Source organism: Rattus rattus, chromosome 12 (genome assembly GCF_011064425.1).
Source record: "Rattus rattus isolate New Zealand chromosome 12, Rrattus_CSIRO_v1, whole genome shotgun sequence".
In the NCBI taxonomy this organism is placed as follows: domain Eukaryota; kingdom Metazoa; phylum Chordata; class Mammalia; order Rodentia; family Muridae; genus Rattus; species Rattus rattus.
This window is the reverse complement of record NC_046165.1, coordinates 45,718,096-45,742,633: the sequence shown is the minus strand read 5'-3', so window position 1 is coordinate 45,742,633 and position 24,538 is coordinate 45,718,096. Positions and strand designations below refer to the sequence as shown.

General features: G+C 42.5%; 1 protein-coding gene across 3 annotated transcripts in view; it reads right to left on the bottom strand.

Moving 5' to 3' along the window:
• Window positions 1–17,957: 17,957 nt before the first annotated feature.
• The window catches only part of Dgkh (diacylglycerol kinase eta), a 154,437-nt gene continuing 147,856 nt past the window's right edge, over window positions 17,958–24,538 (bottom strand). For 2 of the 3 annotated variants that reach the window (XM_032917857.1, XM_032917859.1), the window contains one exon: window positions 17,958–18,785. In XM_032917857.1, coding sequence (XP_032773748.1) covers window positions 18,733–18,785 — 53 coding nt within the window. In that variant the 3' untranslated portion in view covers window positions 17,958–18,732. Of the gene's footprint in view, window positions 18,786–24,245; window positions 24,377–24,538 lie in introns of all 3 variants that reach the window. The other variant, XM_032917856.1, reaches the window with a different exon arrangement.

Here is a 24,538-nt window from a genome sequence, read left to right as displayed (position 1 = left end):
TTTTTTTTTTTTTTTTTTTTTTTTTTTTTTTTTTGGAGCTGGGGACCCGAACCCAGGGCCTTGCGCTTCTAGGCAAGCGCTCTACCACTGAGCTAAATCCCCAACCCCATCCTTAACTTTTCTTGGAGAAGCTTTTGTTTGCAATAAATGAAGATTCACACGAAGATCCATAATTCTGAATTTTATATATCTTTTCTTTATCAGGAATTCATATTTTGAGTTACAATTCTGTCCTTTCCTTATTTTTTTTAAAAACATGTTTCCCTATGGAACCCAGGCTAACCTAATCTGGAAGGCACAGTACAGCCCAGGCTGGCCTCTAGTTCACAGCATTGCTGAGATTACGGGAGGCAATCTCCAGGCCCAGCTCTTTAATTGTGAAGTGTCAACTTTTTCCAAGCGAAGGGACATGCTTGTCCTAGTCTACCCTCTTAACTTTATAACTTTATTTTTATTTTTAATTGTGTCTGTCTGTCTGTCTGTCTGTCTCCGTGTGAGTGCCACATGTGTGGAAGTGACAGAAGACTCCTGGAGCTGCAGAGACAGGCTTTTGTGAGCATCCCACATGGGTGCTGAGAGCTGAACTCAGGTCCTCTTGGCTACTGAGTCATATCTCTACACCTCAGCCTCACGTGACGCTATCTAAAGCAACATAGTGACATTTTACGATTAAAATGTCCCCACATATTTCTATACATATTTCTAACACTGGCCCGATGAAGAGAAATGATGGACTCCACTCTTTTGCTAACTTCCTGGGAGTGCATATGCTCTGCTTCAGAACAAACACTATAGAAAATATCTAGACCTTAGGGTGTCCCGTCCAAGATAATTTTTTTAAAATTCTTACTCATTAATAAAATAAAGGCTTTCTGGATGATGGTGTAATCCACAGTCCTAAGGTATATCAATGGTGGACGGCTAGCATTCATGAACGTGAATCCTTGGGTCCTACAAAAATAGCTGTCCTATCATGTTCATGAACTAAGTATCCCGTCACAGATATTGGGCAGATTATACGCAAAAGGTTAATCTAGTATCACGCTTATAAATGGCATCATTTTTTCCTAAGTCAAGACTTCTGAAACCTTTTCCACCTCCCTTTTTGATAGAGGAAATTTTACTTACAGATGTGTAAAGGTAAAACAGGTATTCCAATAAAACACTCACTAGTATTAAATCACATAGAAATTTTTGTTTATTTACATATTTATTACTTATATTTAAATAGCTATTTTGAGACAAGGTATCCTGTATTCCAGGCTGGCCTAATCCTTGCCTCGTGGTCAGGTTTATCTTTGAACTCCTGACCTACTCTCCTGCTCCATCTCTCGAGTGAGAGAAGTATAGCCATTTGCCTCACACCCAGCTTCAAACCATTTATTTGAAAACAGGTTAAATGAGGAATCCACACATTTCCCCCATTTTATACTATGTGTCTGGGTGCTGGCCTGCATGTGCATCTGTGCGCCACGAGCATGAAGTGCCCACAGTGGCCAGAAGAGGGCACTAGATCCGGCGGAACTGGAGTGGCAGACAGTTGTGAGCTGTCATGTGGGTTCTGAAAACAGAACTTGGGTCCTCTGGAGGAGCAGCCATTGGTCCTAACGGCTGGGTCATCTCTCTGACCTCTCAAACACTTTTAAAAATCAAAAATCTAACACAATAGACTCCAAAGATAAACCAAGTACATACTATGCTGTACTTGGGAAGTAGGGAAATATTTCAAGCTTCGTTTTCTGTAATTAAATCCCATTTTTAGTAGACTCTTTAGGTACAGTTAAAAAAAAAAAAACAAAAAACCAAAAAACCAACCAAACAAACAAAAAAACCCCACTGCACTGCAGGACTCACACTTGCCTGGAATTTGAGCTGGGGTGTTTCAGGAAGCTTCCATCGGCACGGTGCACTGTGAAGGCACTCACACAGGCAGTGTGGATGCCTTGTACAGAACCAACACTGGAGTGACTTTGTGAGACACAACACAGGCAAGGTCTGCCAGAAGGGACATGGTATGTTTGACTGTGAGTTAGCCTGGGGTCACTGCAATCTCAGACACCTTTCCCTGCTGTCACCTTTCCCTTGACTTCCACATTCAGTTATGTATTTAAGACGCCGTATAAATACTATTTTACACTGGAGTCTTCCGAGTGGCACCGTGTAGCCATGGGGTGGAGCAGAGTATGAGTATGGTTTATATAGTGCTCTGTGTTCACGAGAGTGTGCCTCTGTGTGTGGTGGAGAGTGAAGAGGAGAAAGCCTGAAACGTTTCCTCTCTGACTCGGATCACAAAGGGAAGCAACAAAATTAATATTTAAAACACTGTAACCAAAGCTCCTAAAGACTGAAGAATAAATATGAGTAGAAATAAAAGAAATTTGGAAGACGATCTGGGGTTTTGTTTTGTTTTTTTACCTGACTTTGAGCTCCCTTTCATCCATTTTATCTCAATAGGCCGAAGTCTCTATGATAAAGCCTGTCTCAACGTAATTTGTATAGTTGGCTTTATTATAAGGCCAACTTGTGCTTTTAAAATTAAAGAATGCTCTAGGCAGAAAAAAGAAAAAATGTTAGGAGCGTTTGTCAGCTGCGGTAATCACTTTCAAATCAGCAGCTTGGCCTTAACAACTCGCTTTCCAGTTGGAACCGCGTAGTTCATCAAACCACAATTAAGCTAATGAGAGCATTATGTATAGTGGGGTTTTTGTCCGTTGAAGATCTGTCCTTCTGGGGTAAGGAGCCTTTATCCGGTTCAGCCTTGAGATGCTAACTATTCTTACTGTCAGTGAGGCTTCTCTCCTTTCATCAGTAATGAACAGTTTACCATCAGGCTATGCTCCCTTCCAGATTTCTTGTGGATATTACTGGTGAGACTGCACCGTGCTCTGAACCTCGCAGTCCGTATGCCCCAGATTCTTAATATTCTTCTCACGATTCTGAGGAGTGTGCTTTCAATTTCGTGGATGCTACTGCTCTACTACTGACTTATATTCCCATCCACCTTTTCACTTAAAATAATTGGTTTTTTTAAGATAAGGTCTAAGTGACCCATGCTGGTTTTGAACTCACTCTGCAGCCAAATTAGGCCTCAAACTTGTGATCCTCCAGCATCTGTCCCCAAGTAATTTATATGCATACATAAAAGCAATGTGCACATGAGGTTTATTATCAATGTTTAACAAAGCAGCACTTCTGTATGCAGTGTGTGTGTGCACGTGAATACAGGTGAATACAGGTACTCCTGTACGCGTGCATGGCTGCATGGAGGTCAAAGGTCAACTATGAGTTCTGTTCCCCAGCTGCCCACCTTGTCTTTTGAGACAGGGCCTCTCATTTGAATGAAGCCTTCACAATTAGGTTAGACAGGCTGGCCAGTGACCCCTGGGGGATCCTCCTGTCTCTACCTCCCAGTGATGGATTACAAGCAAGAAGCCCTACACCTGGCTTCTTTAATGTGAGGGCCTGAGGATTAAACCTGGGTATTGATGTACCTTACTGACTGAGGCATCTCTCTAGCTCAGAAATATTTTTTTGCTGGTACCAATAAAATAACAAAACCTTCAAATATTACATGGTTGTGACTTGTGTGACTCTTGATACAATATCTCTCCCTTGTGGCTTAACCGGTGACACTGGCATGTGGCAACAGGGATTTAAGCAGGACAGTGGATTGTATCAGGGTGGAACTAGGTAGAGAACAAGGTCTACCAGACTGTGGTTCTTAGAGCTGCTTCCACCTACCAGTGCCAGTCTCTCAAAGGACAGTGCCCACTTTTATTAAAAACACTGTTGGTAAGGAAGTGTCAACGTCCTGGCGTGAGGATATCCAAATGGGGCTAATGCTAAGCTCGTGGTGTTTTGCACACTCACTATAGACCTAATGGCAGAAACTAAAACTTGCTGCACTCTGCTAGGATGCTACTGGGTTTCTGCTTTATTTTGGTTGTAGCCTCTTTTCCTTACGGCTGGCACCAGCCTTGCAGCCATGACATCATGCAGCCATTGTCAGATTTTGTGACTGTACCCGTGGTGGCACCAGGTGAAACGGACGCCGGTTCTAGAGCAAGGAAAGACCCTAGAGCATTCGAATGGCTCTCGATGCTCTCGTCAGAAACATCAGCGCTAGTTAGATTTCCTGGCAAAAATCCCCAAGCGCTGGCCTCAGAAGTCATTAGCTCTGAAAGCAGACACTGGGTCTGGTGATTATGTGAGACTTGGAGCTACACAAACAGATTGAATTCGTATGTAGGACAATGTGATTTGCATTTGGAAGTGGTCTGATGTAATGATTCAGAAAGTCCATCAGAATCAGACAATGCCATGGGATCCTTACGTAGACGCACAGAAGCGCTGGCTACCATGGTTTATTTTTAGAGGGATACTACACTACTCTTTTGGAGTTTAAGTTGCAGTTAGGACGCATATCTTGTGTTTCTATATGATCAACTGTAAAAAATGAAAGGGACCTAAGATTATCTGGTTCTTTGACTTGACACAATCATTTCCAATTTATTCAGCTAATAAATATGTGTTGAGCACTGTTGTACACATTTGGATATAGAGAGGAAATGGTTCTCTTCCCTGTATTTCCATGGGTGCCATAATGGCTAATCTTGGTTATGACTTTGGCACAGCTGAGAAAAGAAAATCTCAGCTGAAAAATTACCCAGTCATGCTGGCCTCTGGGCATGTCTGTGAGACATTTTCTTGATTGCTAATTGATGTGCCCACTGTGGGCAGTACCATACCTAGGCAGGGGGCACCTAGGCAGTATAATAAACGGCTGGGAAACAAACCCGTGAGCAGCTTTCTTCCACAGCCCCCTCCCTGACTCCCTATAGTGAGGGACTAGAACTGGAAGCAGAATCGGATGAGCTAATTCCCTCTTCCCCAAATTGTTTTGGTAAGTTTTGTGTCACAGCATGGGGAAACAAACTAGAACAGGTTCCAGGCAGTTGCTAGGTAGTGCTGCATCCCTGTCTCTTAGGAAACCTTTTCCCATGACGTATCAGGCCTTCAGACATCACGGTGTTTTCCATCGGTCTCACTGTTCTCATTTCTAAGCCTGCTTTCCCATGCTGATCCCTTCCAGATTCGAACAATTCTCTCCTCCACCTTTATCCCCTCTGGTTTGACCCCACTCTCAACTCCCCATAGTCTATATTCTCAGCTACGAATCCTCTGTTCCCCCAACTATTCCTCCTGGGCACAGAGCCTTGTGAATGAGGTGGAAACCAGGTCATCCTAAGGAAAAGGGCATCTTTAGGCTTACTGGCCACATAGGGGAGCTCTTAACTTCAAACATGCCTTGTAACCACTGCTCTACAGTCCTGGGCCTGAGGCTCTACAGACAACTTCCCTTCCTCGCCTCTTCCCTTTCTGTCCACAGCAGCCCAAGACTGGGCAGCAGCAGAAAGGATTTCTTGTCTGCCAGGCTTTTGCCAGCATCCTAACTGTGGGCTCTGATTCTCACTGAGTAACAGTGTGGCCTCTGATTCTGACTGAGGCATTGGGTCCATTTTCTAATCTCTCTGGGTCGAACTCTGTGGGACTCACTTTCTGTGTTCACAAAGTTGTTGGTTTTTTTTTTTTTTCTTTGTTTGTTTGTTTGGTTTTTTTTTTTTTTTTTTTTTTTTTTTTTTTTTTAGGACAACTTCCTTCTAACGACTTTTTAGCTCACCAGAGATTGGCCTTCACACCTGCATTTCCTTTCAGAGATTCTCCCCAGTATTATGTTTGCTGTGGACATCCTACCCACGGCCACTTAATAAACTCTTGTGAAACCAACCCAGACTTCTGAGTTCATGCTCCTCATTCATCTACAGCCAACCTCCAAGCCCAGGCCATAACTATGGAGTATTCGTCATTGTTCCCTCCTTTCTATCTCATTAACATTGCCCTCGGTACCCTCTGCCTGCCTGCCCTGTCTTCGGCCCCTTTCACGTTCATCTATGTCCGTGCACACGTACTCCACGTTCACCTTCTGCTGCTCCCTGCCGGTAGGTCCTAGTCACACTGCACCATCTTCCCCACTGTGCCGTTCTGCTCTCTCTTTAAAAGTCTTTGTTTCTCTCTGTGTGTGCAGTGTGTGCACACGGGCACACGTGCATGTGGAGGCCAGGCAAGGGTCCTGATGTACTCTTCCGGCGCTCTCCAGCTGTTTGAGTTACTCATCGTGAACTGGGGTCACGTTTTCTCAGCAAGCCGGTCCCCCTGTCTTTGCCTTCCTCAGAGGTGGGATCCGAGGTATGGGCAGGATGCTCAGGCTTGTTATATGAGTGCTGGGACTTGAACTCTAGTCTCCCTGATTGGGAAGCAAGTGTTCTTATTGCTGAGGAATCTCTCTAGCTCCCATGCCGGGAACTTAAGTATTCTGTGGTAAACATCAAGGGCTTATTTCTTGGGGTAAACCAACTTGTTTTTAACATTAATAACTCTACCATATGGAATATTATCCATCAATAAAAAAATTAAGCAACAAAAGGACACACTGATATGTACACTGATCTCAATGTATCTGTGGCGGTGGTAGGAATCATACAAAGTCATGAACTGTGTAATTCCACTAATACTTGAAATAATGAAAGTTTTGCGATGGAGACAGATTATCAGTTGCCTGGAGCTGAAAAGTAGCTGAAGAAGACACAACAGGAAGGAGCTGTGCTCGTGAATGAGCGTCGAGGGGAGCCTTGTGGGTGACCCCACAGCTGAGCATCTTGACTGTATGAGTACCAGCATCCTGGCTTTGACACCATGCACACTATTGCGGGTGTGCCGGAGTGGGAGCCTGGTTAAAGATACTTTGTATTTTCTCTTAAAACCATTGCAACAATGTCCCTCCAGAAAGAGCGCAGACTTCACACCTTTCAATGCAGTCTTTTTATTTGAGAAGGTCAACCTGAAGGCAGTGCCCTTTGGGAAAGACGTCTCTCATCACCAGGTACATCAACCATTACTCTCAGCGAAGTACAAAAATACACACATCAGTGACTTCCTTACAATAAATACAGAGTCATGCATCCCACAAGAGAAGGCACCGAAACTGGTCACTTAGTAGTCATAAAAATTATTAGCTACATTAACAAAGCCACCCAAATTATCTGTACAAGGAAATGTAACAATATATTCCAAAGGTGAAAACACATTAAAACATCTTTAAAATAGTATGCAATAAATATCTCAGTTCTCATATAGATTTTTAAAAATTATGCCATTGTAAACAGCATGTAAACAAACAAAACTCACGTCTTATCATTATTAAAAGTAATTAGAGCCAAAGTCAGAACCTCTGCTCTGTCAGGTCCATTTCAATGGCGAGTGTGCTAAGCTGGGAAAAGTTTCACTCTTTTCTGTAGCAAACAGAGCCCACTGTGTATGAAATAGGCAGACTTTATCTGCATCTTTCAGATATAAGTTTTTAGTTTCAAAACAGACTACCAAAACGTAGTAGATTCTTAGCTATAAATATGGCAAGACTAAATTAAAACTATCTTTTGCAATATAAAGAAGAGAAGGAACTATGTTAGGCTTTTACCGTGATAGTAACAGATGGGAAATAAGTTCTGACTATGTTTATTGAGAAGTGAAATGAATGTCCTAGGTAGAAGGGCACAGCGCCCAGCCTTCCCTGCTCCCTTCTTTTGTGGAACATCTACAAAGTCACACTAAGCATAAAAGCTATCAAGTTAAGACCTTTCTTCTGCTAAGAGATGTGTCTCTTATTTTATATGGTATTTTATATGATGGGAAATAGTGATTTCAAAATATGCTTATTGAAATGTGAAAATACAAACCAGCAAATCCCTCCCTGAAACGTTACTGACAGTAAAGATAAAGACAGTTTATTTTTTTCATTCTCAATAAAGGAAACCTATAGCCTACCTGTCAATAAATATTCAGAAGTCAGTATCATAACACAAATGTTTGCTGTGGCTCATCTACATATCAGACCCTTGTGGGACACATACACCCACTGTCACTAATGCTGAGATAACAGGTTTGCTCCCTGTCAAATGTCATTACTTCCTACCTAAACCATCAGGACGTCTAAGGTAACACCAACCCACTTCAACCAACTTCAAATGGAGCCTTCTGATCTCCAAAGCATCACCGTGTGACCTCCATCCTCTCCTGTGGGTTTGTGACGTTGCCTCATGTATTTTGCTTAAAATGTCATGAATTTCTGCCTTCCCAAAATAAACCTGAGATTTTTTTTTCCCTGTTCTATAAACCAGACACTTGCGTCCAGCGCAGGCCCTCGTGCAGCAGAAGTAGCATGGTGTGGGGTTAACGAGGCACACTCTTGGTCAGCGATGGCCAGCACTGAGGCTGACATAAGAAGAGTTGTGAGAATAAAAGTGGGATTGCTTCGTGGTGACTTAGATTTGGCTGGTGTGGAGGGCGTTGGGGTGGGAGGAGACATGGACGAAATAATCTGAGAGAAGAAACTGCTTTTGTTTGTCGTAAAGCCCTCACAGACTTTAGAAAGATCAATTTGTGAACAAATGTAGAGTCCACCAGACAAGAGTCCTGTCTTATTTGACCCGTACCCTCAGCATCTAAGTGAGTTGTCAAGGTTACAAAGTAGGAGGGAAAGTTTACCAAGTGCCTAGAAGAGGCACTTTAATTATTTAATTAACTGGTGTTCATCCAAGAGATGTAACTTAAAGAGCACTGTGATAACTTTTACCATTATCTGGGGACATGGTAGAATGGCTTCAGAGAGTCGTAAAGGAAAACAGGCCCACAGGCAATAGCAAGTTTTTAGTCACTAAGTTTTAGAAGGGTAATGATAGTCACAGATCTTCCTATACTTCTAATACGACAAACATTAATGGCCCCAAATCATGCAAATTTCATCTGTGTCTTATTGAGCAAATACTGTCTAAAAATTTCACCTTTATTACTGTTTTCTATTCCTTTCCAAGTCCATAATTAATATATATTTGTCTATGAAGACTAAGTAGTCAAGTGTACAGAACGGAAAGACAATCTGCAGGGCAGGTGTGTGATTTACAAGCAAGATTTTGTCAGAAATGTTGGAAATCATATCTCACTTTCAGAAACAAGAATTCCTATGTGACAGATATTCCTGATGTAAAGAAATGTGACTATTGGGTGAGGATCCTTGGCAAAATAGTTGCTTTTGCCTGATGACTTCTGTTTGTTTGCACAGAAGGCACACATCCTTGCAAGCACAAGACTTTAAAGGTATTTTGAGTTTGAGACAGTATGAAAATAGAATTCAAAAACTTTTGCCAAAGTCCTATTATGTGTTAGCTATACTCTGGGACTACAGAACTAGTAAAAAATTCAGTGGGAGGTGTGTGTGTGTGTGTGTGTGTGTGTGTGTGTGTGTGTGTGTGTGTGTGTAACTGAATATGACATGAACGGGAAAACTTTGAATATACATGAAATGTGGATGAAATACTGGCCTGAAAGTTATCATTGAGATGGATTAAATCACCACCAGCAGCAACAAAAGCACGCGGCAGGAAGGCTGAAGCTGAAGCATTACAGATTGGAGGCCTCCCAACAGAGCATCACAGAAGGTTGAACGTGCACTGTTTCTTGGGTGAGCTGACCTGTGCCAGGTCATTCTGCCAAGGTACTAAATGCCATGCTGGTGCTGCTCTGCACTCCTGGGTTAGAAAGGTTGACAGAGGGGAGAAGCAGGGCTAAAGGGAGGCAGAGCAGGCAGAGCTGGGCTGACGGATCAGTCCTTGCCTCCCCTGCTCTGTGCTGAATAAGCCATTCTGGAGGCAAAGGCCTACGGACTCTGATCCACACTGGTAAGGGGCAGGAAAGCCTACTCATGACTTTTAGCAAAGAGAACACAAGGCAAATGTGTGTCTCTGTACTCGGGGATGTGAGAAAGCAAGTAGGAAATTGAATTGCTGAGGAATTGGCAAAAGGACAGGAAAGAAAATGGCAAAGCCTGAGCCAAGGCTGAGGGATTAACTTCACCACAGCCAAGGCAGCACAGAACTAAAGATGACATTTGAACTTTTGAGATGGTAAAAAAGGGAATACACAGCTGCATAAATAACAAAAAAAAACTATAAAAATTTTACTTCTGTAATCCAAAATCCATTAGGATGAACAGTTTTGTTTCATAGTTTAGGTTATAAATTTCTTGTCAGAAAAACATAGTGTCATAATCACAGTGTTATCTTTTTGGAGGTTTTCCAAGTAAAAGTTGAGGGAACCAAACAATTATGGGTCCCAAGACCTTTCTCATTTGCACATCAAAACACTGGTGCCATTTAGCTGACATCCACAACAGGACAAGTGTTGAAGTTACAGCCAAAGTAGGGTCATCTCTATGGCAGGTCACTGTGGAAACAAATTCCTGGCAAAGTAATGTCTCCAAGTCAATGTGCTTTATCATTCTAGAATAATCATTTAGAGATCTGTCATCATGAAAGCTGTTATTATGACCAACAACATGCTATAGTGGTATGTGGAAAAGGAAAACAAGTTGGGGCTATCCTGGGCTACACGGTGAGTTTGAGGCCAGCCTGGGATATGACCATCAGTTAAGACCATATCTGCAAATAATACAAATAAGCTCAAAGCAAACAAAAGTCACGCAGATGAATTCTAGCTTAGGATTTCTCCTTGTCACATGGTGTTTACCTTCCAGTGTTGGGGGAGGGGATGCCACAGGAGCTCTGAGTCATCAAGTTATGCTATAAGAACTGCCAGCTTTGACAAAGAGCCCCTCAGAGCAGAAATCGACTATCATGGCTTCTTCCCCGACTGGCTAAAACCAAAAGAAGAATCAATTAGTGACTAGATCAAAACGTCATGTGACTATACACTCACACTTCTTTCTCTTAGTCCACTGTGGCAAACAATCGGGATGACATCTGCTTGTTTCTCTGTGGGATGTCTTTGGAGGTGTGCTGCAACAACAGAATACTAGTCCAAGCCAGAGAATGTAGGGAAGAGGGAAGGCTCTGGATTAAAGATGCCATTGTGGACAGTGCTTAAATATCAAGATTGTCACATCCCAGGGGAAAGCTGGCAAGGAATCCTGTGGCTTTGCTTCTAAGTGACTGCTTTTCTGTGATGTCCCTTTTTGGGGCAGTTACTCTAAGGAATTATGTGAGGGCCTTGACTGAAACTATATTCATCTCATTAAAGTAGCCATTTAACATGAACACAGAAAACCTAATAGGCAGAATCAAAGACCCAGGACCTACTCTGGGTAGATATTACTCACTCAACCTCACTTCCATTCTGTCGTGTTGTTTCTACTATTGCAATGTTAGAGTGAGCCAGGGCTTCCCACTTGCAGAGTAAACACTCTATCACTGAGACACTTGCCTTCCACTTTTATTTCCAAATGCATTGTCCAGGGTTACCAGATTGGACCACTTCTTTTTCATGTTATAACTGGAATGCCCTTCTTTTAAACTAAAATGTCATTGGAAAAAAACACAGTAAATTTAGGTAGGACTGACGATATCTGTCCTTTCTTATAGTAGAAAAAAATTTGATTACTTAAAACTGGCAGTGTTGGGCAACTCTTAGAGCTGGGGACCCAAGGCACCAAAATATATTAGTGTGTAGAGGACACAATGGGCCAGCGACAAGGTGTGACCAAATGAGTCTCTTCAGATCCAAGAGGTGAGTGAAAAACAAGTATTGTCTCAAAGGAAAACATATCACACACTTCAGGGCTCAGCTAACTCATGAAAATGTCTTTGGTGTTCATCCTATGGACTGAGTCATCTTTATGATGTCCTTTAAAGGAACCGTCTGAGTCCCCATGCATAGATCCACCTGTCTGTTGTGTATTGGGAAAGCACAGACAGCTCTGCCCTGGGAATAAACATTTGCAGGGGCCTTTCTAAATGTCTAAGAGCTTAGCTCCCCAACCCTGGTGGCCTCCTTAATTGACCTGTAAATTTCTGCAGTAAAATGGCCTCCTTGGAGAATGAATTAGCTAACTTCTAGCTAGGACTTTAGACTTGACCAGTGGGAGCTTTCCAAGGTGCCCATATATGATACATTTTACATGGGTTCGATCCTTCTGTAATACAAAGAGAAAAGGTGTTCAAACTCAAGTCCAGGGCCTTGCCAAACTGCTTCATGTTCCTGAAATATCTATATATTCTCACTTTTCCTATCCTCAATAAAAGCATCTATGACAGGGAAATGAATATGAAGCTGTCATTAAAAGCAAATTAATTTTTAATCTCCTGAATGGGTTTACGTGACTCACAATTCACCTGCTGCTTACATCAGAAAACAGAAGAAGAAAAACAGTTGGATTTAGGGATGAAAGCGAATTCTTTGCTCTGCAACGTTCAGTAGGATATTTGTTCCTTCCTTGAAAAACAAGTGATTTTTACTCTGCATGGCGTGTTGTGCAATTGCATTTTACATGTTTAGGTTTTTAAATTTGAGTCAAGAATGCAGATGAAACAATGAGAAACTTAGCTAAACTTTCTGGTTACTTGACAGAAATAAGCAAAGGTTATCCACTGTGGGTTCCATTTGCAGTGTGCCCCAAAGCCAGGAAACGGGTTTCCGACGGAGACTCTGGGACCATGGGCTCGATATTAGAGGTACGAGATTTGTTGTAGGGTTCAAGATTCAACGTTAGTCAGAATGCCAGACTGGCCAGTGCAACACAGACAGTGCAACACGCAGTAATTAAAAACCCACCACAAGAAAAAACGTACAGATTGAAGACATAACGTAGGCTGGGCAAAATACATCCTAACGGAGCTCTTGAACACATTGTCCATTTTAGCCTTTCTTTCTCTTTTGTGCCTTTTTAGATATAAAAATCACTTGGTAGAAAAGTTCCTATGACTGGTAACTGTAACTCAGTTACCTAAGACAGGAAAGAAAATACTTTTTTTCCTCTCTCTCTCTTTTTTTTTTCTTTTTTCTTTTTTTTTAAAGAAGGAGTACACTGGGCGTCTGTTTCACAGAAATGAGCATTTCAAGTATATAAGTCAACCATTAACAGAGCTATCACACTCCAGGCAACAGCAGTAAAAAGGAAAGGAGCTAGACTACGTATTCTGTATAAAGAGTACATTTCACAGCATAATAAATAAGGGGACTGATTTATACAGCCGTTCTAAGTAATACTGTCATGGGACAATGCTGACGTCAGAGAAAATCAAAAGTACAACTCTTTCCCCTAAAGCCACAAACTATACAAAGCTTCTTCATCTGCTTGTTATTAAGTATTTTTGCCTGCCAAGAGGCTTCAGACTCAAGCACGTCTCGGCAAGCTTGAATAAGCAGCACGATGACTCTTTTGGTATAAAAAGGTAAGAAAGGCTGTAGTATGAAAATTAATAACACCAGTAGGAGAAAGCTGTTATACAAATAGAGATTTGTTTATACAAGTGACCTTTATCCCACCCGAAGAAAAAAGTCAACCTCATTTAATCGATGGTTTGAAAATAATTTTCATATTTACCAGCTCTAGATAAATATATTACTCCAATGTATTGGTCATCTTCAGTATATAAGACAGAACTCACAAGGCTGTGAGAGTTATAACCCCCAAACCTGTTACAGAACGAGCCACCAGCACTGTTAGCAACCTGCAGCTGCATGTGCAGGTAGTACTCAGATTGTAGAAGGGGAAATGGCTAAGCTGTGTGAGCAACACTACAATCAAACAGTAAGGGTCACAAAACCTCCTTCTTCCTGGTTTGCTTATGTGCTGAACTGCGTTATTCTACTTTGACAGCAGTTGAGCATGAAATGTCTTTATCTTAATGCATTTTAAATAAGTAACCCTGTTCTTTGATTCATTTACTTTTGAAATGTAGAGAATATGAAATGGCCAGACTATTTACACGGTCTTACACATGGGTAACTTGTAGCTAATAGGAAATATTTTTATGTGGATTTTTAAGTACTTTTTAGGCTATGGTTTGGTTTTTATTTTCCAACGAAAACTTGGAAGTGCAAAAAAAAATAGAAGTATATTAAATAATGTAAATATTACATTTTAAATTACATAAACGGAAGTAGGCTGCTCACTTATGATATATAATGTGGAGTCTATCATCTTAAGCATGGCTATTGAGTTAATGCAGTCTTGGTTTAACTTCTTTACCTGGAAATACTATACAAAAAGATAGGTACAGTCCAGCTGTCTTTAGCTCTTTGTTCTCTGCATCAACAAACCTTGATACATTCTCTTCTAACATAAATATCTCTAAACAAAACCTGGAAAACAATATAAAGAAAAATAATGTTTTGCTTATTATAAAAAAAAACAATTACCACCCTTGAAAAGTTCTAGTTGCTTCTTTGTGGAGGAATCCTATTGCTAAGGTATCACTACCAACGTGACAGATACTGTGACACAGATGTCACCTGAGGGACACCACAGCAGAAACAGGGGAGAGGAAGGGCTTGCTCCCCTTGGGGTGGGCAGGGAGAGAAGGGGAGACCAGGAAGCCACTCGCAAAGCAGTCCCACTGGACGGTGGTCCTTCTGAGGGTGCTTCATCTCTATCTCCTTTATTCCCACCTGCACTGGGTAGAGTTTGAAAACTGCCATCTCTTTTAACCAACTATAAATCCCACATCTAACAAACTTAGAGTTGTCAGACAGAGAATGTGTCCACTGAGGTTGCGGGGTGGGGTGAGCAAGAGAGTCTCCAGAAGTTGGAGTTAAAGGGGGGATTGACTTTTACAGATAAATTAAAATTGATATCCCTAAAGAATCCACCCTTGGAAAATGAAGGTTCACAATGCACTCTGGCTCAGCTGCAGGTGTAAATGACTTTAGGTGATGTGTAGCCTATAATTTTTCAATTAGTAGCCTGTCAATTCATATAAAAAGAGTAAGATCTTATACATCAAAGAAGCTAGGAAGTTACATTTGGGTAATTTATAATAAAAATAATTAAGGGACAGATTCCTGACAATAAATCACTGGAAAAAGATCTCGGTATAGAATTCATTTGAATTTGGAGGCCAAGAACATACTGCCGTTAGCAGTTATTTTTAAGGGATTATGAACCACATGCAAATCAAGAGAAGTTATCATAAGATACAGAGATCCAAATCTAGCAAAAATATGCCTGCTTTCAGAGTTCAAGTGGCACACTCAGCTTTCTTACAATCATTCTGGTTCTTTTTTTTTTTCCTTTTGCATACTTAATGACCCATTTAGCGTGCACGGGCCGCTACGTCCCTTCGAGCATGAAGTATGTCCACAGGACACTCTACTGATACAAGAAAATGAGAACATGCAAGTTGAAAGAGACTGCCTAATCTTTATCTCAGGACATGTTCTTCTGAAACGGTTGGCGTGAATTAAGTCATGAGCAACTGAGTAAGACCAAGCTAAGCCAAGTGTGGGATCAGGGAAGCTTAATGTCCCCAAGGGCTGGAGAGAGGCCTCAGGAATCCCTCACCAAGAGGAAGACTCCAGAAGCAGACAGGGAGTGAATATGAAGTTCTGCTTTTAAAGAATGTACCTTTAATTGTGTGGATGTGGGTGAGGACACCATGGCGGGAAGATGGAGGTCAGAGGACAGTCTGTAAGTGTCTCTCTCTCCACTTTTATACGGCATTTGGCATCAAACCTGTCGCCAGACCTGTTGAAACCATCTTGTCAGCTCCAACAGTCTACATTTTCATAAGCTCCCTGGTGACATTAATGCTGATTGATGGCCCATGGACCACATTTTGGTAGCAGGGATACTTGTTCACTGCTGTCAAACGAAATATTTTTGTTTGTTTGTTTTTGTTTTTTTTTTCTTTTTCTGGAGCTGGGGACCGAACCCAGGGCCTTGCGCTTCCTAGGCAAGCACTCTACCACTGAGCTAAATCCCCAACCCCGAAATATTTTTGTAATGGTGGAAATAGTCTTCATTTGTGGTTACAGGGCATTCAAAATGTAGGCAGTGCAAGTGATAAACAGAATCTCTAGTAAGACTAAACTTCAATTTAACAGCCACAGGTGTATAGTGGCTAAGGTGCCAGACAGCACGGACATGGTCTGGACGTCCCCTGTTGGCATCTTCTCAATATCTCCATTTCAATTGTCCAGCAAACTGGAAATTTATCTAATCCCCTCCAACATCTCGACATGGGGTAACTGATGGAGGGAGATGAGCAGAGGTCAGTGAGAATGTGGGAGGACCTGAATGAGAACTGTCTAGTCACTGGAGGACATCCGACTCTGTTCCCTTCCTGGGGTGGGGGGAGTGCTTTGGAGTAGAGAGCCAGCTGCCGTCCCGTCGGGCGCCCACCTGAGCATCTCTCTCCTCTTAAGCGAGGATCAGAAACCAGCCCTCGGCACCCTGAATGTGGCTGGACCAAGTGAGTGGCAGGCAACTCGCCCTTCCCTCATTCTGAAACCTCAACTAGGATAAGACAGCTTCCCCATAACACTAGAGGAGATTGACGGAGTCTCTGGAGTCCACTGCTGAGCAGGTGTCAGGGCTCACTGGAGTCCATCCCAGACCCCTGTAGGCACGGACTAGAGAGGATGTTCACACTGGACAAACTCGTTCGTCCGAACTGTCATCTTAAAGCATTTTCATCATCCTAAAGCCATTCCATTTAAATGTGTTTCCACAAGTCAGGATTTTACGGAACACATAAAAGGTGTTAGCAGGTACTGAAAAGATTGCCAAGCAAAAACAGCCAATCATTGTGCACCCCCAGGGCAGCAGCCATTAGAATGTTTTTCCTGTTGACAATGATGTATTTGGGGGAGATGAAAATTCAATCATGTGTTTTATATTAATGCACTCTTTATGTATTGGAGTCCTCTCCCCACCCCCACCTCTTTTCTCTTGAACCGTGACCTGGGCAGAGCTCTGGGATGATCTGGTTTCAGAGAAAATGTTGGCAAGGTTAACAGGCGTGAAGCTTAATATTGAAATTACTAAGGGACTGGTTTATTATCAGCTCAAAAGCCTTGATAGGAATTATCTTTGGAAAGCATCCATTGTGCACAACTTGGGTAAAATATAAGACATAGTTCTACGGCCAGGGACCCATTGGGTTTGTCTGTTGACCCCTTTGTTTCTGCCCTGCCATGGGTGGAGCCAAGGCCCTTGTCTGTCCTAAGCAAGCCCTTTGCCACTGAACTTCATGTTGGGTCTTCATTTATTCTCAAGGTCTTTGTGATTTTTTTTTTTTCGAGCAAATACCCAAGTTAGAAGTTAAGATAAAACACTAAGCATTGGGCAAACGATTGTCTAAAAAATACCAGGGATACTTTATCTCAAGATAATGTCAGTAAGTGTGCACATCCAGGTAAAGGTGCATGACATGTGTGTGCACATGAGTGGGTATGTTTACCTACGGAGCGCCTGCCAAGCAGATTATCAAAACCATCTCCGCTGGGTCAGCAACCCTGCCTGCTTCCCTTATAGAACTTTCAAATGTTACAATTGGTTTTTGGCATATAATGACCAGAAAGCAAGGATTCCTCTGCTTTCCTTTTCTGACATGTATACCTGTGGCTTTCAAATACTTGATAGTTCTATTGAGCCGCAACGACACACAGTGGTTTAGAAAAGGGGGAATATCTGCCTGACAGACTATCCAAATGTGAGACAATAATACAAAAAGCCCTTAAGAAACAAAATGAAATTCCTTCCACCGGTGACTCCTGTCAATAATCACGTCAGCTAGTCCCCGGAACCCAGGGTAGGAATCTCAACCCAGACCTTGGAAAATTCCTGGATGTCAAATCTTAACAAGTTCAAGCAGAAACTCAAAATGGTTATTAAATTGAAATGAAAAAAAAAAATGGGAACAAAATGTAGGAATTTGGGTTTGGAAAGTTGGAGTAAGTTTTTGTTAGGAAACTGAACATGTAAGCTTATGAAAATGCCCAATAATTCTTCTCCATGTGCCCACACCTGTGGTTGGGACAGGCAATAATTTGGTTTGCATAAGATGTATATCATCTGTTGATCATGGCACAGAGGAACATTCAGAGTCTTAGGTATGGGATATTTACTCAAAAGTGCCCTTAACCAACCAAAAAGTGCTTGGGTAGATGGGTGGTAATAAGTTAAATTTCATCATAATAGACGTTAAAGCTATTGAAATATTACAATAATATATAGGACATGCAAGAAAAAAGAAAGACAACTCAGGCAAGGAACGCCGTGCATCAGATTTGCATCAGTCATAGTGTGTGATGGGCTGGTCTCACCATATTCTTTGACCAGTGGATACTGGGAACTTAGGGGGGAAAACTTAAAGCTCGACTCCTAGCTTCTTCCCCTAACCGGTGGCTTCTAGGGAGGAGCCAACGCCTTCGCTATGAAGCCTGTGAAGTTGCAGCTGCAATGCGCACTGTCACCACGGCTGCAGGTGCAGAGGACCCTCCCGTGGGCCCAGATCTAAGGGCGCTGGACGATGGGCGGGCGGGCGAGCCCACCTTCTAGACAAGCAACCTCGTCTGATCCTTCTTCCACTACTGCGAGCATTTCTTAGCATGTCAGGTTTGCACAATGAGAACATGGCTTTGTGAAATGGTCTTTTTTTTGGCACAAAAAATTATTTTCTAATACCTCAAATCAAAACCTTCACCCACAGCAAAATATCAATCGGGAGAGGTGCTCCAGAGGTGCTTATCTGTGCAGTAAATCACAAGAACAGCCAGCAGCTTCCAAGAACTCTGTATTGAGTGGTGAGGACTTCTCTTCCCAGAAATAGCACCAGTGTGACCACACCTCAGACCAAGTCGGGAGGGTTCCGTTCAAGCTCTTTAATTCCCTGGAGGATTCGCTTCATATGACCCACTTTCGGAATCCCCAGGTCCTGGAAAAAATAAGAGAAAACGATTAATAGAAAAGGAAAGAGAGAAAGAAAAACAATAGTAATAGAACGGAACAGAGGGAGAAAAAAAGACAAGTTTACCATAAGCATTTCAACTGGTAATTTCCATAATTAGCATTTACTTCATTTTGTTAACAGTTCACATTGATTGGCTCTGAAAATGACAGCTAGAAAACTAAGTTATTAAAACAAAAATACCATACTTAAAAATGACCAGTCAGTAAAAAGATACCATAGCCCATGCAAACTCCTCTTAAATGTGATATTTACATGAATTATGAACAGCTAGGGAAAGTGTTCAAGCAAGAGTCAAAACTAATATAGTTTCTTCCTCTCTCTCTCTGTCTGTCTGTCTGTCTCTCTCTCTCTCTCTATCTCTCTGTCTCTCTCTCTTTAAAAGATTGACTCTTTTGTGATCTGAGGCAAATGATGGAAGACAACCAGACTTTTAAGGCACAGGTTTTTATCATGACACATGTATGACACATGTGTGTGCATGAGCATGCATGCACGTGCACACACACACACACACACACTTTTCTTTCTTTTCCCTTTGTAGACAAGGTTCTACTATCTTGCTCAGCTTACTCTTGGACTTAGTGATCCTCCTGCCTCAGCGTCCCTGGCATTATGTGCCGCCACTCCCAGTTCTTGGGCTACATTAAAATTAAGCTTGAGTCCTGCTAGGCATGGTGGTACACGCCTGAAGTCCCAGGATTTTCTAGACAGGCGTTGGCGGATAACAATTTCAAGGTCATCTCTGGCTACATAGCAAGTTTGGGGCCAACCTAGACTACATGAGACCTAGGATTTGGGAAGAAAAAGAAGTAAGGTTTTATCATAGAGGAAGATACCAGTGCCCACTACTTATAATTTAAATTTTAATTTATTTGTGTTTGCATCAGGAGTCCTGATTTGATGAGAATATCTTATTAAGTTGTGTGTGTGTGTGTGTGTGTGTGTGTGTGTGTGTGTGTGTGTGTACGTGAATGAGTCTGGGCATGCATATGCCACAGTGACCATGTGGAGTCCAGAGGTCTCCGACTTTTGGAAGTTGTTCTCTCCTTCCCTTTTTGAAGCTCAGTCTCTCTTGCTGCTTCAGTTACTTTGCAGAGCATCTTAGGCTAGCTGGCCTTAGCCCTCAGTGCTTCTAAGTGATTCTCTTGTTTGTCTCTCCTATCTTGCTTGACACTCCCCCAAAAAGTTAACTACAAGATGACCAAAAGGAAATGTCCTAAGAAAGTTCACACAGTTCTACAGTGTAGGAACTGGATTTATTTTTGAAGTTAGAAGTGAAGCAGATCAAACTGATTTGAATTATACACACGAACACAACACACACATTCTCTCTTACACTTTAGAGCATAAAGTGTAATAATACTAATAGTATTAATAGTAACCATTCTAAACCCTTCTAGAAAACCATTTTTCTATAGCCAGCTCAACTCAAGCTTGAGATACATTTAGGGCAACATTTTTATCACACTTAACTGACCCAGAAAAACAAATGTTCTCATATGCTATGTAGGTAAATGAAATTAGTCCTAAGGCTAGTTCACATTTCTTGGGTATGCGATGAATATCAAACTTGAGGCCAAGCCCAATTCATGTCTGTTGCATAAATTTACAACACAAATGAGTGTTTTAATGGGACTGGAGAGTTGGCTCAGTGGCTAAGAGGGCTTGAGGCTTTGGAGAAGACACAAGTTCAGTTCCCAGCACCCATGTCAAGTGGATTATGTCTACCTGCCACTGCAGTTCCAGGACAGAAGACTTAATCTTTAGACTTTGCAATAAGACTCTGCTATGGGATATATTTAAATACTATCTTATTTTAGGCCATGCAGACACTGCTTTCTCCAGAAGACAAACTTTATCTTTGATGTTCTGCACAGAATTACTGCTTTGGTACAGTGAGAGGAATGGTTTCTGGAGGGTAACCCACTCACGCCGGCTTCATAGCCACAGTCCCTTCACTCTGACCAAATCCAGGGTCTTCATGACTTCTAGTTGTTAGGTTATAATGAAAGATTTGCTTTGACGTTTGATAGAGTTCTCATTTCAGCGGGCATCATATTCTTGTATCACTGTATACTTACTTTGGATGTATATGTGTTTGTGTATGTGTAGATGCATGTATGTAGACTGATGTGTGGTTTGTTCATGCATGTAGAGGCCACGGATCAACACGGAGTGCCTTTTTAACTTGCCCTCCATCTTATTTCTGAGGTGGGGTTTCTCGGAGCCTGGGGATAATGGACTTGGCTAGATTCCTACCTACTCCCCATTTTCCCAGATCTATATTCTGATTTATTATGGTTATCATATTCCTTACGGCTGAGGTTTTGTTTCTCTGGGTGAATAGACATAATTTTGCCAAAGATTCCTTTGTAGATATTGAGTTATCCTTCCAGCCACCCATATACAGCTCTCTGAGTGTGTGTGGGGCATCCCCCCACTATGCCTTCACCATCTTCCCAGTACCCCACTGGGTTCCAGCAGGGAAAGATCATGTTAGAAATGGTTCTTAGCCAAGTTAGGCTGCCAGGTTGATATCTTCAGTTGTCCGGCAATCTCCCATGTTAAGGAAGGATGCTTAGGCTGAGCTGTGGGACAGAGTGCGAGGGATACTGAGACATAAGCCATGAGTACACATCCTCGTGGTCAGAAACAGCATTTTTAAGCAAGGAGGCCAAAGTGGATGGGCCATAGGCCAGTAAGGGGTAAGAGACAAGAGGGTGAGTAAACAGGCAGGGCCTTTGGACCTCCACATGGATAGATGCAACTATTCTCACAAGAATGAGAAGCTTCCGGAAGGTCCTAAGCAGAAAAGTAATATACTTGAAGATGACAATCTATCATGGTGGTTCAATGTGGATGATAGGCTGGAGAGACAGAGGAACAGTGAGAAAACAAAAACAAAAACTACCGATCTTCCACGGAAAGGTGGAGTGTGGGGTGCAGTGTAAAGGGAGGTCCTGGGAAGAGCTGGAGAGCGATGATGGAGTGGAATCCACAATGTAAGAGTTTGGCTAGAATGTCGAGATGGATCAGGATGGGACAGACGCTAAGTCTGACTCTGAGTTTCTCCGCTTCCAGCACCTGAGGGACTAGGGACATGGTTCAGCAAAATGCAGAGCTGGTGAGGAAATGGGAGGAGAGAGACGAAGATGAGAGTCCCTCCTGGGATACAGCAAGATCTATGCCCTTTGTGATGCCCAAGTGTCAGCAGCCGGTTGGTAACAGACTCTAGAGTTCACTAACAAGGTCAGGGTTAGAGACGACTGTGAGTCCCTGACATCTTCATAAACAGGAGCTGACACAGTGGGCGTGTGGGAGAAGACTCAGCAGTGGGTAACCCTCTCCCAGTGCACAGGAACTACTCTATGACAGTCACACACAGGGAAGAAAGAGGCAGTCCTCCAGCTTTGTGGTTTTGTGCTGCAGGAGGCTCCTTCTGTAAAAATGGCCTCTCCCCATCACCCAAACCCTATTTTAGAACCAAAAGCGTTAAGTGTCAATACAGATTTCAAAAATGGCGATGGAGAGAATAGAACTGGCATGAAAAACACAAAGAAAGCAAAATCAAGTCAGGAAAACCTAATGAGGATGTTTAGCAAATCCTCCGCCATCTCCTTTCTTCTCATACTTTCTCTCTCTCCCCCACACCGGTCAGTCTAACTAATTTGGCTTCTGTGTGCGTGCATGAGTGTTAACATTTGGCAAATACTCACTACATTCAATATGTGTGATGCACATATACACATCTGTGTTGAATATATAGCTGTATATGTATTCACATAGCATGAACATGTATGTACTATGTGTACTTTAAGACACACAAGTTCAGAACATGTGAGGTGTGAGCCTCCAGAAACATGACACAGAGAATCTAGCATAATCCATTAACCGGTAACTGGCTCTTCAATAAACAGTGCAACCCACGAAGGTCACCAGGAGCTACACGAACACTAGTTACAACAAGGCACCGCAGTTCTGAGCATGTGTCATGTGTGTGCACATGTGTATGCATTCGTTTCACGTTTTGAAGTCAATCTTTCCTTTATGACTCTCTCATACTGTGCTTCTTGGGATGCATCAGTTAGGACTGACAGAATAAGTCATTTATTATTTTATTATTCTCAGAGCTAACGACGTTTAGAGAGGGGCAGCATTCTCCTCTAGATCTGATAAGTCACTGTGTAACTCTGTAAGGAGGATACGAACTTACACTACCCATTACTTGGGCCAAGATCGCCACTAAACCACACAGCTGAAACAAGGGTCATGAATGCACCGAAAGGTGAACTCTCGCACACTCTCTGTTGGAGAGGGATTGTGTCACCATGGTATTTACTGGAGTTGTGAAGTGGCAGCATACATAACCTGGCAAACTCCCTCTCTGCGTGGTTTCTGCATGTGTGTGCCCGTGGAAGCCAGAGCTGATGTGTGAGCACTCATGAGCTTACGTTCTGAGACAGGCTCTCTCATTGAGTTTAGAGATCATTGACTAGACCGGCTGGCCAGAGAACTCTCGGGAATCCTCCTGTCTCAACTCATCCCCAGTTCTGAGGTTTAAGACCCACGCGCCTGGCTGCTGTTGCTGTTGTTGTTGCTGTTGTTTGCATGAGTGCTGTGACTGACCTCGGGTTCCCAGGCTGGGGCAGCAGGGCTTAGTGACCGAGACATCACTCTAGATCCTATGATTCTCCTTAAATCCGGGACAGAATAATCCCGATTTTGCTATTCTACTGCTGAGTCTTACACAAAGACTGAAATGGAATTGCTGCACGTCACCAGTGAAGGTTTCCTGCGCTGGCATACATGTCAGAGAAAGCAGCTATGCATATTTCCAGCCCCATTTACTAAGAAAATGAAGCATTTCCTTTTGAGACTAATAAGATACCAACGATGTGCTGTGGAAGGACGTTCTGACATATTGTCTAGTTATTCATGTGATCTCTACAGTACAGCTTAGAAACAGCAAAATTATCTGAATTATCGCCGTCGTCTCATCTACAATTCCATATTGTATTTTACATTAATTTTTAGTTAGCTTTATACTCCATTCATCTTTAGTCTTTCCCAACAACAGCCATTGCCATTCATGCAGCTGCAACACGATGAGGTGGTAGAAGGCGGCCCCACTTGAAGATGTTAGGACAGGAACAGCCACACCAATGGGTACAGAGAGAAGTTACGAGGTGCAGGCTGTGCTTCTGCTGTGAGAGCCCGAGAGTGGTCCTGACAGGAAAATACTGCTGACATTCTCATTGCAAAAGCACACAAGCATGGCAGACTATAATAAAAATGTGAGAGATGACTGTGCATTTGCATAACACAAGCCAAGCCGAAAGCACGTGACAGGGGACTCACAGGAGGAAAGATTCCGTACTGCAAGAAATTTTTCAAAAGCCAGAGAGAAGCGCAAAATAAAAATACCTTAAGATCTCGTCTTTCCAGATGCAAAAGTTCAGCCCCTCTGACGTCATGACGGATGAAGATTTCTTTGTACTCTCCCAAATTGAGCAGATCCAGCCAAGCAGCAACTTCCTCTGTGCCCCAATTCTGGACTACCAAAGTTAAGAGCAAAACCCCCTTAATGTCTACATGCGTGATGCGTCACAAAGCAAAGGTCAGCCAGAAGACCGAGACAGACAGCAATGGGCGCTAGCAAAGGGACAGTGAAAGCGGATGCAGGTTATGGACTGCCAACAAGGTATGACTAAACAAAG